Here is a 16,882-nt window from a genome sequence, read left to right as displayed (position 1 = left end):
TATTATAAAGTTCATAAGTATGAATTATTTATGAAAACTTGGGTAAAATTATTGCTGGTATTTTTCTTATTTATTTATTTATTTATTTATTAAGTTCAACTACTTTGGTATAATTTAATGATAGTGGAATTTATTATTGGTGTAATGAATCCGATAAAATTTTGCAAAAAACTACTTGTTTAACTCCGAAATTTCATATAAAGCATTGTGAAACATAAAAATGGATTAGGTGCAAATTGGTCTAGAAAATTTAAACACAATTTCAAATTAAAATAAAAACTTTATCCCACGTGACAAAAATGAAACCATAACTTAATTACTTGAAGAAAAATTTTATTATTCAAATTATCCGAAGCAATAGACAAAAGATACGAGTAATCAGTGGTAACCAATAACATTACGATCCCTAGTAATTCAATGTTATATTTGAAATAGCTAAGGTATAAGCTTATCCATTATGTCGCTTATCCATTATGTCGCTTAATACTCCTAATTTTGTGGTCACCAACTACTTATAAAGGAAATATCTACTTAATAAAAAAATTAAAAATAATATATATTTAGGGCCAATCAAATTAGTGGGAGAAATAGTTGCCGTCACCCCATAATTGGCGCGTGTTTTATACGCGCCAACAGATGACATGGGATACCGGGAATTGGTTTTGGCCTTTTCTTTTCGCATTTATTTTAATTTTGCTGATGTGGCAGTGTGTTTATTGGTTTTTAATTACCCTTTTAGGATTCGTTTACCGTTTATTGTCCTTTTCCATGTTAAACGCACCACGTGTCATTCTCAGTCTATTATTTTTTTAAATAAATAGTGCTAATCTTTATAATTAACGGATTTATAATATTAAACACGTTTGATTATTAGTTTTATTAAATATTTCGTACATTGCTTTATAAAAATGTGTACTTTTCATATACTTTATGATTTTATAAAAAATTATCTCTTTTTCCATTGGCCCACCAAATAAAAAATACTACATATTGTCTCGAGAACTTATATATGTCAAGCCTAGTGACCAACGTGAGATCTCACAATCCACCTCTCTCAAGGGTCGGTGTCCTCGTTGACACACCGCCCGATGTCTGGTTTTGATACCATTTGTAACCGTCAAAGTCCACTGCTAACAAATATTGTCCGTTTTGACTTGTTACGTATTATTGTCAACCTCATGGTTTTAAAAATGCGTTTGCTAGGGAAAAGTTTTCACACCACTATATGGAATGCTTCGTTCCCCTCTCCAACCGGTGTATGATCTCACATTATTCCAAAAAAGCATGAGGCTGAGTTTGATTTTCATAGGAAACTGTAAGGTAAATCAAGCTCCGATAAAACAGAATGAGATGTAGAGAAACTTGATATTTCGAGGCGACGTAACTGAATGGAACAAGAGGTAGAGTGGGGTTTCAAGTGAGTGGAATCGTTCCGCTACAGGCGAATGAGATTGAACAAACAATTGACAAATTGACAATAACTTCGAGAGATTCGATAGATAATCAACCATCAATTTTTGTATAATACTTTTCTCAAACTACATTTTTTCAAAAAAAATATTGTATTTAAATTTTGTACTTCAAAAAATAAAATTGTCAAAATTTTAAAATAATGATTTTTTTTTTTTTATGTTAGATAGGAAAAAATAATATATATAAAAATTGTGAGATAATAAAAAAGAAAAAGAAAAAAAAAATCGGGAAAGAGGGCGGAGATTGGATTGAGCTACATGTCGTCAAAATGCCCTTTCGTCTTCTCCTCAACTCTTTTATTCCAATTTTCACACACACAAACGCACGCAACCAACGCCTTCCCTTATCTCTGGCCTTCCGCCATTACTGCTTCTGCTGGAGGAGGACCAGCCGCCTTTCCCCTTCCCCAACAATTTTTCAGCTTCTCCCATACCCACCCATCTCTCCAAAAACCAATCAAGATTCCATTACTATCCCCTATTTTTCTTCCTTGTTTTTGCGCAGACGCCGTTGTTGCGCTCACTCATCTCTTAGCTTCATGGTGTTCGTCCATGGAGGATTGATTTTTTCTCTGTGTATAGTTCTCTCCTTTTCTCCTTCGTTTGTTCTCGATTTGGCTTCTCGGTGGATTGAAGCTTGGAAGTTGAAACTCCTTTGATTTTTGTTTCCTCCAGGTAATTGATGATCGGAAGATTGAGGATGAACCACTGCGTTCCTGATTTTGAAATGGCTGACGATTTCTCCCTCCCAACATTCTCTAGTTTAACCAGGCCGAGAAAATCGTCTATGTAAGCTTTGTTTGAAGATATTGTTGTTAAAATTTTTTCTGGGTTTTGATTTTGATTTTGTTTTGTGGACTGAGATTTTTTAACTCGCAGGCCGGACGATGATGTAGTGGAGCTTCTATGGCAGAACGGCCAAGTGGTGGCTCACAGCCAGAACCAGAGGTCGGTCCGGAAATCACCGCCCTCCAAATTCGATGTTTCGATTCCACAAGATCAAACGGCGGCGGTGGCGACTAGAGAGATCCGGCCTTCGTCTCAATTGGAGGAACCTCATGACCTTTTTATGCAAGAAGATGAAATGGCCTCGTGGCTCAACTATCCTCTCGTTGAGGATCATAATTTCTGCTCCGACCTCCTCTTCCCCTCCATGACTGCTTCTCTTTGCGGCAATTCTCTAACCGAGCCCCGGCCATCCGCTACGGCGACGGTCACTCTCACGCAGGGGCCACCAACTCGACTGGAAAAGCAGAGCTCCGTACAGTTCTCGAGGAACAGAGCGACGGGCGAATCGGAACCGTCGAATTCAAAGGCTATGGTGCGGGAAGCCACTGTGGTGGATTCTTGCGACACGCCGTCTGTCGGGCCGGAATCTAGGGCTTCAGTAATTGCGAGGAGAAAGCTTGTGGAGGCGGTGAATGGTGCCGATGTATGGCGTGAGACGGTTTGTGGTAGTGATGGAGGCGGAGGTGCGTCGGTCAGCGGCGATGGCGTCGGGGAGAAAGAGTTGGTGACTTGTGAAATGACTGTCACTTCATCCCCTGGCGGCTCGAGTGCCAGTGCCGAGCCTGCTGCCCCAAAACTGGCTGCCGATGACAGAAAGCGCAAAGGAAGAGCTCCCGATGATACCGAATGCCAAAGCGAGGTAAGCATCTTCTCTTTGTTTATCTTTAGCATGAAACAATTTAGTATGGAATCCAACCATGAATCTTTTTGAAGCTCAAACTACAAAAGATTGAATCCTCAATTGAAGGAGCAAACGGGAACTTTAAAACGGTTTGAAACAATGGCCATTAAAAGCTCCACAGATGATTGCTGACTGCTTTGTTTTGGGCAAACAAAGAGATTTGTATTTCTGTTTTTGCAATTCTTGGGTGATTTGCTAATGTTCTTTGCCATTAGGATGTTGAGTACGAATCCACTGATCCGAAGAAACAATTGCGGGGCTCGACATCAATGAAAAGATCTCGTGCTGCTGAGGTTCACAACCTCTCAGAGAGGGTGCGAAATTGAATTTATTACTAATTGTATGGTTGTAAACAAGCAAATGTACCTTCTATGGTAGTGTTGTTTTCTTCTTGGAGGTGAAGTGAAATATTGCAAATCTATTTGCAGAGACGTCGGGATCGGATAAATGAGAAGATGAAGGCTTTACAGGAACTCATCCCTCGATGCAACAAGGTTTGTTTTCAGCTTCAATGTGATTCTGAGTAGAGGTTTCTCTGTTTCTCATATCCGAATTGTGTTGAGTTCCTTTACTGATTTGCAGACCGATAAGGCTTCGATGTTGGATGAAGCGATCGAGTACTTAAAGACCCTTCAGTTGCAAGTGCAGGTACATGCTTTGAATTTCAATCTTAATCGTTCCATAAAAGTGCAAGTCTAAACTGAATCATGGTAGAAGGAAATGTATGAATTAGTAACAGATTCTATTTAACCAATTGTTGTAGAAGGAAATAGTCAATACTTTACATACAAAACAGTTGATATCATTGAACAATTAGGGAATGAAACATATCTTTGATTCTGCCTGCTGCGAAAAACATCTCATTGTAAATCTTCTGCATAAACATACACAAGGCATACCTGAACGTGATCGGCTGATGCATCTTGTTAACGTTGGCAATGACTATTTATAACCCAGATGATGTCGATGGGATGTGGAATGATGCCGATGATGTTCCCAGGCATTCAACAATACTTGCCACCACCGATGGGGATGGGTATCGGGATGGGCATGGGTATGGGAATGGAAATGGGCATGAATAGACCAATGATGCAATTTCCTAATCTCCTGGCTGGCTCTAACTTACCAATGCAAGCTGGAGCAGCAGCAGCAGCAGCAGCTCATTTGGGTCAGAGATTCCCTCTCCCTGCCTTTGCAATGCCTCCTGTTCCCGGTGGCAATCCATCCCAAGCTCAAGCAATGAATAATCAACCGGATCCGATCGTTAACCCAGCTGGAACACAAAATACAACCCCGCCTCCAGTCTCAGGTTTTCCTGATTCTTATCAGCAGTTTCTTAGCTCCAACCAGGTGCAGTTTCATATCGCACAGGCTGTACAGGTATCGTTTTTTGACAGTCACCTTCATTTTGTATACAAATTCAGCTTGTTTATAAAGTTGGTTGGCATCAAAATTTCAACCAAATGCCACTGTCAACCTTGCGAATCCGAACCGACGAGTTAATTTTCAACCTTTTACAGAATCAGCAACCAGTTCCGCCTAATACAAGCAGGCCATGTACTGACAGGAATCCCAAAAATCTTTAAAATCATCAATCAGGTAAGCCTCTTACTTTATCTTTTGGGACATTCATGATATTCATTGGTCGTATGATACTTTGTTCGTAGATTAGTTGAAACATTATTGTTATATTACCTTAAGATCCAAAATAAGTTCCATTCACGTTGCTATTTATAAGGTTTTTGCGTATTTTAGGTTAATATTGAATGCTTGGACTCGAGAAACTCGCTTGCTGGGCAAGTTTTGCGCATATTAGAGTGTCGAAAGCTTTGAACATGTGCATCTGCTGCTTGCAAGTACGATATATATCGCAAATAACATGTAATGACCGTGACCCTGTAAACAGAAGTCTGTACTTCTTTTGCGTTATTCTATCTTTTAAACAATCGTTGCCCTTTTCCTGACTTGTTATTCTGCTAGATTGTGATAGAAAGAAAGTTGAGTTACAGATGGTCACTACACGAAACTGTTGTGTTGCATTTCGTTCGGCTCGGGCCCACGGCGTTGATGCTGATAGATTCAACTTGGTGTGGTAATCGTCGTCGGGTAGCATCAAAGTATTCCAAACTCTCCAACTTCAGAGTAATTTCCTTGTCTTTCCTGGGCCATGGTTCCACTGCATTATATATTCTTCACAAAGTTGTTGCTCAAGATTCTTTCTCTTCATCATAATAAGAACTTGTTTCATAGCTATTCCACTTGCACTTGGAATATGATATAAATACTCCATTACCCATGGAAAGATCTCCAGAATTGTTTTTTTCAAAGTTGTTTGAAAGTGGAAGAACAGCAAATCCACTGTAAAGATGAGACGATCCTAAATTTTCTTTAGGAGATGAAAGTGTGAACTAGGGGCATTTTTGGTATAGTAAACCTTTTTTTTTTATCTTGTTTTTGGTATGGCATCATTGAAGGTGACATTTCTCGGATGCAATAAGAAAAATGCATCGTTTCTATTATTCCGTAATAAAAATATTCGTGTATTTTATATATGGTCTAAAAGGGGTTTAAATGTACCATTATCTTTAAGCTTTAATTTTAAATGATCCATGTTCCGGATTCAAAATTTAGATTTGGAAATCATGCTCCCGAGCTTTGTCACTCAACATAAATATCTGTATAAAATTTATATGATTGAGCCACCATAAGGGAAGATGCATCTTATTACTTTTTAATATTGGAGTAGAGTATTAGAGGCGAGATAATTGTGATCTTGTAGATTTATTTCTAAAATATATACCCGTTTGTGATAGACAAAAGGATTGAAAAACAAATAGTAGAAGATCATAAATCACAATTTATTGAAGAGAAAAAAAAACAAGCATTCGAGCACTTAAGCAAGAGAAGAAAACATTATTTGTTGTACTCAGTGGCTTGGGAATTTCCAGTAATGAACGAACTCATCCAGATTTTCACTGTTATCTTTGAGGTAAATTCCATTATCTTCCGCAGTCCAATTGCAGATGTTATCGTCGCACTTAACGCGCAGCCACTTGGTCCTCTTCTCGACCCAGAAGGAGTCAAACGTCATCTCATGCCCGTTCGGCTTGCGCAAGTAGCACCAATACAGCGTCGTATCCCAAAGATTGACTTTGAAGTCCCACTTGAACTCGGTGCTAGTGGCAAGAGTATGTTCGCCCAAGTCGTTATCTTTGGACTGGCAATGCACGAACATCGCTTGCCCATTGCTCAATCCATTCTTAATATGGATCTCCCATTTGCTGAATGGCTTCGAGGCAGCCAAGGCCAAGGCCGAGGCCACCACGAACACCAAAACTTGATTCTTCAAACAGATGGCGTTCATTTTGGTGTTGAACGGCACCAAATGAGCGTGGTTTAAATAAGGGATTGTGTGGGATTGATGGGCCTCTATATGGAATGTGTCCAATATGAGGCAACTATTCATAGCTGTTGAATTTTTTAGCTGTCCCAAACAAAGGACAACGCTGCCTTATTTTGGCTTATGACAATTTGAGAAGCTTTTGGTTCAACACAAAACAAAACAAAACAAAAGGTTTCCATGGAGGAGGAGGAGAACCAAATGTGATTGGTAGAGAGAAAAAGGAAGAGCGTTTATTTATAGCCCCGTGGAGACCCATCTCAAATAGGGCCGAGGTTCCTCGTTAGCGATAAATTAGGTTGGAGACGAGGTTATATTTTCCGTCTCCGTCCCTACCCCTGTCCCCAGATGTTTTTTTAAGTTCTATTTCCAAGTTTCATATATGTCCAAATAGAATAAAGTTTCTTATCAGATAAAGGGAACTCATATCTGTTGTTTTGTTTTTTCTTGTATTTCATTAATTTCTAATAAAGAAAGTGAATCAATACTAATTAATAACTTATATTAAAAAAAATAAAAATAAAATGTACCTATGAAAAAAATTCTTTATTAAAAAATAATAAACAGAGAAAATTTCACTAGTGATCAACATTAGGAATGGTAAAGATTCATGATGCTTAGGATTGAATTGTTCGTTTGACTTCCATAGGATAATTATGTTCGTAATATATTCTACATGTTTCTAAAACACTATGTTAAGGATATCTAGTAATAAATTATAGTTTACCATATATATTATATTTGATATTTTATTATAATGCAAATATCTAATATTTGCCTTATTATCATAGGTATCTTTCCATTTATTGTTATTTCCATTTATTACTATTTCCATATCCTTGTAATTTATTTGATTATAAATAGGATTAATCAAACATTCACACACTCCTATTGAAATATATATATATATATATATATATATATATATATATATATATATATATATGTAATTAGTTTTTTTTTTTAATGAAAATTTATTAAATTAATAATATTATGCATTGAATGAAAATAATATTGAATTAATACGTTGAATTAATTTATTTAATTAGTCTTAAATAGTTAAATTAATTAGCATCACTAATCATTTCAGTAATTATACTTAACTACGCAATTAAAATGGTTCATATATAATTAATATTATATTAAATTTTATCTAATTATGGAAATCAAACACGTGTTTAGAGACGTTGAATTAACCTTCCAAAACCTATTACGAATCATTGTCAACCTCACACGCAGTTTTTAAAACGCGTTATATAAGAAGAGATTTTCACACACTTATAAGAAATGTTTGTTTTCATTCTCCACCGATATAAGACCTCACAATCCACTCCATGTTTCTATTACTAAATAGGGTCAAGAACGAGATTATATTCCCTAGTCCCATCCATGCCCTTCCCTGATCATGACATGTTCAATTCTCTACCCCTCTATATATATAATGCACAAAACTAACCTATTATATATTATTATTTTTTTACGTACGATTATATGTTAATGATTTTTTTAAGTATTGAAATTTGTGAGGTAATATGAAAATTTGAAGTTTTAAAAATGGTGTTAATAGAACATTATATTATATTTTTACTTATGACACCCGTAACTATTAAGGAGATGATATAATTAATACGATCAATATAGGTGGTAGCGTATGGCTCAAGAAACGTGTATCATCACGATAAAAACGAGTGGGTCATTTGGGTTGAGGAGTAGCAGTAGAAAGAACACAATGGAAGTTGATATCATTTTGGTAGTTTTTGCAGCTATTTTAGTGTTTTATGTGCTTGTCTTTGTGTTTCTAAGGCGGCTCAATGAACTACAAAGTTTTGTTAAACTGGGAAGGAAGGTCTACCAAGCTCTCCCTCCTGGTGATATGGGATGGCCTCTTATCGGCTCTTCCCTATCGCTTTACAACACTTTTAAATCAAGCAATGATCCCAACACTTTCATCAATCATCTTATTTCCAAGTATATCTCTTCGTCTCTCTGTCCTTTGATTCATAGGTTCATACATTCGTTATCTGTAAGAAATAACGACTCTCCCTAATGATATTATCTATTTTTATTTGGAATTTCCAAAAAAGCTTCATATCAATAGAGATAATGTGTTCATGCAGGAAAGAAAAAACTGGGATATATAGAAGCCATCTCTTCGGAAAACCAACAATCATCGTGACAGATCCGGAAATATGCCGACGCATATACTTAGATGACGAGTGCTTTGTTCCCAAATATCCAAAGGGGGCAGAGATATTTGTTGGGAGTGGGTCTGCCATGAAGATTGCTGACCACAAATCTGTGCATCGGCTCATGGCAGCTCCCATTAGTGGCGCGCAAGCCTTGTCTAAATATGTGGGTTATATTGAGAAGGAAGTGGTGAAATGCTTGGAAGAATGGAGCAGCATGAGCGAGCCAATAGAGTTGTTGAATGAAACTAAAACTCTATACTTTAAACTCATTTCACGTATTTTCTTGGGGGCTGAAGTTCGTGGGCCTTGCTTACAAGAACTCGAGAAATTGTTCAGAGAAATGACTCTTGCACTCGTGTCCATTTTCCCTTTTGACTTGCCTGGATTTGCTTACAATAGAGCATTCAAGGTTCACACGTTTATTAACTTCTTTTTGGGGTCAAAAAATTATTTATCGAGCTCATCGTTAGTAGATATTATCAACTTTAGCTTGTTACGTATCAATGGCTTTAGAACGTCGGCTAGGGAGAGGTTTTCATACTGTTATAAGAAATGTTTAGTTTTCCTCTCCAATTGATCTATATATGTGTGGGATCTCACAATCCATCTCCTTGGGAGTCCAGCGTTCTCGCTAGCACATTACTCAGTGTTTGACTTTGATACCATTTGTAACATCTCAAGCCCACTGCTAGTAGATATGTCGGCTTTAGTACGTTATGTATTGCCGTTAGTCTCACGATTTTAAGAAATGTTTCGTTCTCTTCTCCAACTGAGGTAGGATCTTATTAGGAATCACAACTCTCCACAATGGTATGATATTGTCCACTAGGGGGTCTAGCATTCTCGCTAGCACATTACTCAGTGTCTGAGTTTGATACCATTTGTAACATCTCAAGCCCGCTGTTGTAATATCTCAAGCTCACTGCTAGTAGATATGTCGGCTTTAGTACGTTATGTATTGTCGTTAATCTCACGATTTTAAGAAATGTTTCGTTCTCTTCTCCAATCGAGGTAGGATCTTGTTAGGAATCATAACTCTCTCCACAAAAGTATGATATTGTCCACTTTGAGCATAAGCTCTCATAGCGAACAACCTCTCCCTTAATCGAGGCTCGACTCCTTTCTCTAGAGCCCTAGAACAAAGTACACCCTTTGTTCGACACTTTAGTCACTTTTGACTATACCTTCAAGGCCCACAATTCTTTGTTCGACATGACTAAGTTTAGAGCATGACTCTGATACCATGTTAGGAATCACGACTCTCCACTCTCCACTCTCCACAATGGTCGCCCACAATTCTTTGTTCGACATGACTAAGTTTAGAGTATGACTCTGATACCATGTTAGGAATCACGACTCTCCACTCTCCACAATGGTATGATATTGTCCACTTTGAGCATAAACTCTCATGTGCTTGCTTTTGAATTCCCCAAAAAGCCTCATACCAATGGAGATAGTATTCCTCACTTATAACTCATGGTCTTCCACTAAATTAACTAAGGTGGGACTCATAATCCCAACAGATCTCACATATAGCAGTAAAGAAATATCATTCTCTGATAATTTCAATTCCATTGATTTCAATATGACTCATAACAGGTATAGCGTCTAAGAATTAGGTCAACTTTAAAAACTCATTGATTCTCTTAGGTTTTTATTAGAGATGTCAAAATAACGGACATCTCTGATACCATTTTGCTAACGAGGTAATGGTATCAGATATTTCATAAACCATATATGAACGAGGTAGTGGAGAGATATTTCTCTTCATTAACGAAATGAAGTTGGGAACAAAGATCATGTTCTTCGTTCCTGTCTCTACCTCGTCCATAGACATCTCTAGCTCTTGACCGTGAACCCCGATAATTCAGGCAATGAAAGAGGTAGAAAAGATTCTGAACAAAATCATAGAAGAGAAGAGAAAAGCAGTGGAAAAGTATGAAGAAAGGGAAGAGAATTGTGAAATAGAGGCAATGATTGAGGCGAGTGATGGGAATGGGGCAAAGTTGTTGAGTAACAACGCAATTATAGATATACTACTCGGTGTGCTTCATGCTGGTAATCATACTGTAGCTCATGCAGCCATCTGGGTTCTTATACATATTTCAGACCACCCTCATGTTCTCCAACAGGCAAAGGTTACAATATTTAAACAATTCAATAGATTTTTTTTTAAATATATATTATATGGTTTCATGATGTTCTTGTTTTACAGGAAGAACAAGAGTTGATTATAAAAGAAAGGCCACCTACCCAAAATGGATTAAATTTTGGAGAAATTACTCGAATGACGTATCTTACAAAGGTTTGTTTTTACTGCATAATCATCTCTAATACGTTTCTTATCATCTTTGATGTTCGAGTAAATGAGTATGGGCGTCGATTAAAAGGTAAAAAAATTTAAATATCTCATATCTGTAGACTCGATCGATCGTTGCATATTTAATAATCTTTTGTTTTTTGAGTGTTTAAATAATAAAGGATAGAGATCAATACGAACAAAGTTATTATTTTACCACATAGAAACATAATTCAACTGGTAAAGTTTTTCATTTTGCTTGATAATTATTTTAGGTAATTAATGAGACGTTGAGAAGAAGTACACTTACCTCTCCGACCTTTCGCGAGGCCAAATCTAATGTAAAGATCAAAGGTGAGTTTCAATTTTGAAAGAATGAATTGTAATAACCCGAATCCACCGCTAGTTGATATTGTCCACTTTGATCTGTTATATATCGTCGTTAGCTTCACGGTTTTAAAACACGTCTATTAGGGAGATGTTTCTACATTCTTATAAAGAATCTTTCGTTCCCTTCTCCAACTGATGTAGGATCCCACAAAGAGGGCTAGCGTCCTAGCTAGCACACTGCTCGGTGTCTGGCTTTGATACCATTTGTAACAACCTAAGCCCACAGCTAGCAGATATTGTCCGATTTTGCCTGTTACGTATTGCCGTCAACCTCACGGTTTTATACGCTGAAAGAGGATAATATATGGTACCGATGGGTTTTGGCCATTACAAATGGTATGAGAGTCAGACATCAAGAGGTGTGCCAGCGTCCCAAAGGGGTGGATTATGATATCCTACATTGGTTGGAGAGGAGAACTAAGTATTCTTTATAGAGAGGTGTGGAAACTTCTCCCTAATAGACGTATTTTAGCTCAGTAACTGCCCCAAGTACGAAGTTAAGTATAGAAAACTCAAAGAAAACAATATGAATATAAAAAATACACAGTAAACGACCCTAAAACTGAAATCAGAATATACAAATGCAAGAAACGTGCTACTAATTATTGGTGTTTTTTAGGGTATATTATACCAAAAGGATGGAGCATACAAATATGGAACGGAGCTGTTCATATGGACCCTCAAATATACCCAAATCCACACAAATTTGATCCTTCAAGATGGGACGTAGGTCTTCAACAACTCAGTCCATTCCACGAAATACATGAACATGAACTTAAAAGGTTAATGTTTTGTGCAGAATTACAAGCCAAAAGCAGGAGCCTTCATACCATTTGGAATGGGGAGGGTATACTGTCCAGGAAGCGAGCTGGTCAAGCTTGAAATGGCCATTTTACTTCACCATTTTCTTCTCCTTAATTACAGGTCAATTTTCATTTTTTTTTGTAATTTATTTGATTATAAATAGAGAACTTTCACAGGCCATTTAGGTAGAGTGAATTATGCAAATATTTTCAGATTGATTGATGCATTAATTTATTTGTGTTGCAGGATGGAACGAGTTAATCCAAAATGTCAGCTCACTCACATGTCATCCCCTGCACCTCTCGACAACTGTCTCGTAAAAATTATCAAACATTCATAGCTCATCGAGTATATTATCATATACTGTTTTAAGATTACATTAATAAAGTCTGTATTTTAATTTCAAATTAATTTCAAAAGACCTTATTGATTGGAATGGATATTCATTCCCAGGGATGAACAAGCTCATCCTGATTGGTAGAGGCATTTTTAATGTAAACCCCATCATCTTTGCCAATCCAAACGCAAGTGTGGTCGCCACATCTGGTATAAAGCCATTGATCTTTGCTAGTATCATACCAATACACATCGAAAGAAGCATGCGCATTGTTTGGCTTGGTCAAGGTGCACCAGAATTCTGTGGTTTGCCACACGTTGTCTTTGAAAGTAAAGCTAAATAGAGCACCAGTGGCTAGGTTATGGTCTCCCAAATCATCGTTTTTTGACTTACAATGCGCCAGTAGTGTCTGTCCGCCTCCCAACCCATTCACGACTTGTACCGTCCATCTCTCCAATGGCCAAGATCCCATAGCCACGGTTGAAAAGGCAACGAGAGCCAAAGTCGCTACGATCATGTTACGCAATGACATTCTGAGATCACCCATGTTTACAAGTTGCTTAGAAGTAAAGAAAGCTTCGGATGAGTGTGTAGGTCACTCCGTTAAAATATTTATATACCGAGTTTCGTTGCATTATGTTGCATGGGAATGCGTTGTATGTTGCCTTATATTGCATGGCCAAATTTTCCAAACTTGCCAAGTTTGAAGAAACCTTCCAAATACTTTTTTAAAAATTTGTTAGAAAGTATGAGTAAATTAGTGGTATATGAATGAACCGAAATCACATCTGATTTAAAATGATATTGATGATAAGATGACAAATAAAGACTTAAAAATAGGAAAGTTACTATCTATATCAACAAGTTACACCTTAAGTCAATTCTAAATTAAATTACATTCTCGAAAATTTGTTAAATTAAATAAATATTGGTTAAATAATATTATATTGATACAAATAATCATTTTAATTTAGTTTCTATGATATTATTTATATATTTAACCAATATCAAAAACATAAATTTTGATGAAATTTTTTAAGATAAAGATCAAACGATTAAAAGATTTAAAATATTATACTCATTTGTTAAAAATTAATTGAAGTTTTTGGAACTAATATAAATTTGAAGGTCGACACTTTAAATTTTACTCCATACTACGTGACATGGAATTTGGTTGAACTACTTGCCAAATTACCACAAACATTCCAAATATGAAATAAACATTCCAAATATGAAATTAATAAAAATATAATTAATTAAGTCCACTACTAATAAATATTATCCATTTTGGTCAATTACATATCATTATCAGCCTCACAGTAAAACGTGTCTGTTAAGAAAAGATTTTCATACTCTTATAAGAAATGCTTTGTTCCATCTCCATAATCTCACAATTCGGAGGTTAGTGTCTTCCCTGGCACACCTCTCGATGTCTGACTCTGATATCTTTTGTAACAACTCAAGCCCATCATAACTAAATTTTATCGTTTTTGAATTTTTTCTTCTGAGCTTCAACTCGAGGTTTTAGAACATGTTGTTCCAGCAAAGACACTCGACCCACAATACAAGGTGGATGGTGAAATCCTACATTGATTGTAGATGGGAACGAAACCTTCCTTATAAGAATATGAAAACTTCTCCCACGCATTTTAAAATCTTGAGGATAAAACGAAAACGAAAAGTTCAAAGAAGACAATATCTGTTAACAGGGGATCTAAAGTCGACTATTAACCTATACATACAATAATTGGTTGAATAATTTGGAAGGTAGAAATGGGTGGTGGGTAGCAAAAATAAGTAGTGAATGGTGGTAGCTGGTTGGTGTTCATAGAGAGGTCTGATATATTCATATCAGTCATTCAATGTTTGGAGGCAACTCTGACACTATCTTCCGTAGTGGCATACATAAGTTTTAAAGGCACTCTTCAATTTGCCAGCTTACCCAACCATACGTACAATTGTTAGTTCATCTTTTTTAATGCATTGCTTTCTTTTTTTATCCCTTATTACTCCAAATTAAAAGCTCCCATGCAGAGCTTGTTCAACGCACCATTTAACACCCATGTTCATGCCCACCACTCTTTCACCAGCTGTCCCCCCCTACTCTTAATTCAAACCTTAATTATAACCCATTTATGATTCAATTTAGTTCTTTCTTTCTCTTTGTTTTCGAATTCGTTAGAGAGATGAATTCTATGACACTCGAGTAAATAAAGAGTATATGAATGAACTGAGAAATTACTTAAAAGATTGAAAGTCACTACTTATGCCAATAAGGTGTACCTTCTTTTTCGGTGGCTCAATCATAGGAACTAGAAGGACAGTCTATGTTGGGTGGCTCAATCATAGAAAGTTCATGGTTAAGCGTGTTTTGCTTAATACAATCTATGTTGGGTGGCCTCTTGAAAATTTCTTTAAAATGCAAATGAGTGATGACAAAGAATGCTTGTAGTTTGTTAGTTATGTAACCTGATGCTTATTTATAGCTTAGTGAACGGTTTTAAGCTACTTAAAAAGTTATACACGCACTAGATAGTTATATATATACTAATAGTTATATTTGGTAAAACTATATATTGTAATAAACTATATATATATTCAAATATACTTTTAGTATTCTCTTCTATTGTACATGCCTGAAGTCATCAATATAAACCTTTAGCCAGTATTCTTCTTTCATTTTCTCTATCTTGTTCTTTGTGTTCATTTAGATCGAGTGTGTGTTGTTATGCGATCGTAATATAGTTTTCACTTTTAGAAGTGAAGAGTAACGTGGCTATGTCATAGGAGAATGTCGGGGGCATTAGATGTCGAATCAAGATTTTGAATCCTGGATATGGATTGTTACATAATGGTGCCTATCAACGAACAACAAGAGTCATGTGTCACGTATTTATGGCCTCTTGTGAAATTCCGATTATGGTCATGCCCTTACCAAACATTTTCCATGCTTTCATGTCTTCCAAGGCTAAGCTATGGGAATTGGTAAGGCACCTTGTCCTACAACTTAGGGCAAAGCTTATCAGAATGGCACTCTTTTAATGAGCTGCACCTAACTTTTGTGGGCACCTCTTAAATTAGGGTCATCTAATGAAAGAATCCAATGGCCATTATTTGGGGCCTTGAAAAATCTGCCCTTTTAGCTTTTGCTTTTGAATTAACTAGATTCCCATCAAAATCAAAAATCAAGTTGGTTAATGAGTCGAATTCTTGTAGGTAGGGAACATTAAAAATATTTGAATATAATTAATATGTGACATATATTTTCATGTATATAAATTATTACTATAGTTTATAATTTAACCTCTCAATTAATTAGTTTTAAAACAATTAATGACTACTTTCCTTATTAATTACGCATTAATTAACATTTAATATTTATTTACAGACGTAAGTGGGATTAACAAATTAATAAAAAAGATATTATTTTATAACTTGCCCCTCCAAAATATTTTCATTATTAAGATATTATTTTATGGTAATTTAAATATAATAGCTTTTAAATATTATTTTCTATCACCCTCTAGATATATATATATATTTGTAAAAAAAAATGGATTATTTTGGATTTTGCATGAAGTTAAAGGTGGTGCAATATCATGCATCCCATACTTCATACAAAAGTTATATGAATAAATATATAAAAATTAATTAAAAAAAGGAATTAGTAGAGAAAGATGTTTGTATTACACTGAGAAAGTGAACAACAAAACATAATCACAGACATAAATCTTAATTAAAAAAAAAAAACAGACACAGCCAATCTTATAAGCTCACTAAATAACAACTCGACCACTACATGTCTTGACACGATTTTAAATAAATTAAAAACTTTTTCAAACTGCAATAACTTTTTGAGTAGAAATCAAACATAACTAAATAGCTTATTTTCATGGAAGCCCAGAGCCGCCACCACCACCAACACCACCGCCGAGACCGCCGCCAACTGTACCACCGAGACCGCCACCGAGGTTACCACCTCCCATGGTTCCTCCAAGGCCACCGCCACCGAGACCACCACCAAGACCACCACCAAGACCACCACCGAGACCAGCGCCTCCGCCTCCAAATCCACCAAGTCCACCAATTCCTCCACCAATACCACCAGGGCCAGTTCCTCCAACGGCACCGCCAAGGCCGCCAAATGGGAGGCCGTTGCTGCCGATGCCGGAGTAGCCACCGAGTCCTCCGTATGTTAGGAAGTTCTTTTGGTCAGTGAAGGTGGCGTCCTTGGGCGTGGGTCTAGCTAGGGCGTGAGTGGCCAGAAGAGCCAGGAGCATAGCCATAAACAATTTGGCCAT

At 36.5% G+C, this 16,882-nt stretch overlaps 5 protein-coding genes across 8 annotated transcripts; 2 read left to right on the top strand and 3 right to left on the bottom strand.

Moving 5' to 3' along the window:
* The first annotated feature begins 1,748 nt into the window (after positions 1–1,748).
* LOC111498118 (transcription factor PIF1-like) lies at positions 1,749–5,649 on the top strand. Of its 4 annotated transcripts, XM_023149224.1 has the most exons (10): positions 1,752–2,048; positions 2,148–2,261; positions 2,352–3,120; positions 3,378–3,476; positions 3,591–3,656; positions 3,745–3,810; positions 4,120–4,542; positions 4,683–4,761; positions 4,918–5,043; positions 5,143–5,649. In XM_023149224.1, exons 2-8 carry the CDS (start codon positions 2,155–2,157, stop codon positions 4,746–4,748), a joined length of 1,596 nt encoding a protein of 531 aa, XP_023004992.1. In that variant the 5' UTR covers positions 1,752–2,048; positions 2,148–2,154; the 3' UTR covers positions 4,749–4,761; positions 4,918–5,043; positions 5,143–5,649. The 4 variants fall into 4 exon arrangements, with proteins under 4 accessions (XP_023004990.1, XP_023004989.1, XP_023004991.1 ...); XM_023149222.1 differs by having other exon boundaries at positions 1,749–2,048; positions 4,120–4,761; positions 5,153–5,649; XM_023149221.1 differs by having other exon boundaries at positions 1,749–2,048; positions 4,120–4,761.
* A 334-nt stretch (positions 5,650–5,983) lies between these two features.
* Positions 5,984–6,786, bottom strand: LOC111498179 (S-protein homolog 74-like). The gene has a single exon (XM_023149319.1). It carries the CDS (start codon positions 6,626–6,628, stop codon positions 6,089–6,091), a length of 540 nt encoding a protein of 179 aa, XP_023005087.1. The 5' UTR covers positions 6,629–6,786; the 3' UTR covers positions 5,984–6,088.
* A 1,489-nt stretch (positions 6,787–8,275) lies between these two features.
* LOC111498127 (beta-amyrin 11-oxidase-like) lies at positions 8,276–12,605 on the top strand. The gene is made up of 8 exons (XM_023149240.1): positions 8,276–8,530; positions 8,680–9,160; positions 10,623–10,889; positions 10,967–11,056; positions 11,326–11,404; positions 12,060–12,166; positions 12,240–12,364; positions 12,491–12,605. The coding sequence occupies exons 1-8, from the start codon at positions 8,292–8,294 to the stop codon at positions 12,582–12,584; spliced, it is 1,482 nt and encodes a 493-aa protein (XP_023005008.1). The 5' UTR covers positions 8,276–8,291; the 3' UTR covers positions 12,585–12,605.
* A 54-nt stretch (positions 12,606–12,659) lies between these two features.
* LOC111498184 (S-protein homolog 1-like) lies at positions 12,660–13,180 on the bottom strand. Its single transcript, XM_023149325.1, has one exon. The coding sequence runs from the start codon at positions 13,126–13,128 to the stop codon at positions 12,688–12,690; it is 441 nt and encodes a 146-aa protein (XP_023005093.1). The 5' UTR covers positions 13,129–13,180; the 3' UTR covers positions 12,660–12,687.
* Positions 13,181–16,471: 3,291 nt separating this feature from the next.
* Positions 16,472–16,882, bottom strand: LOC111498068 (acanthoscurrin-1-like). Its single transcript, XM_023149122.1, has one exon. It carries the CDS (start codon positions 16,880–16,882, stop codon positions 16,472–16,474), a length of 411 nt encoding a protein of 136 aa, XP_023004890.1.

Source organism: Cucurbita maxima, unplaced genomic scaffold (assembly GCF_002738345.1).
Source record: "Cucurbita maxima cultivar Rimu unplaced genomic scaffold, Cmax_1.0 Cma_Scf00024, whole genome shotgun sequence".
NCBI lineage: Eukaryota > Viridiplantae > Streptophyta > Magnoliopsida > Cucurbitales > Cucurbitaceae > Cucurbita > Cucurbita maxima.
The sequence above is the reverse complement of the archived record's forward strand: the minus strand, read 5'-3'. Positions and strand labels throughout refer to the sequence as shown.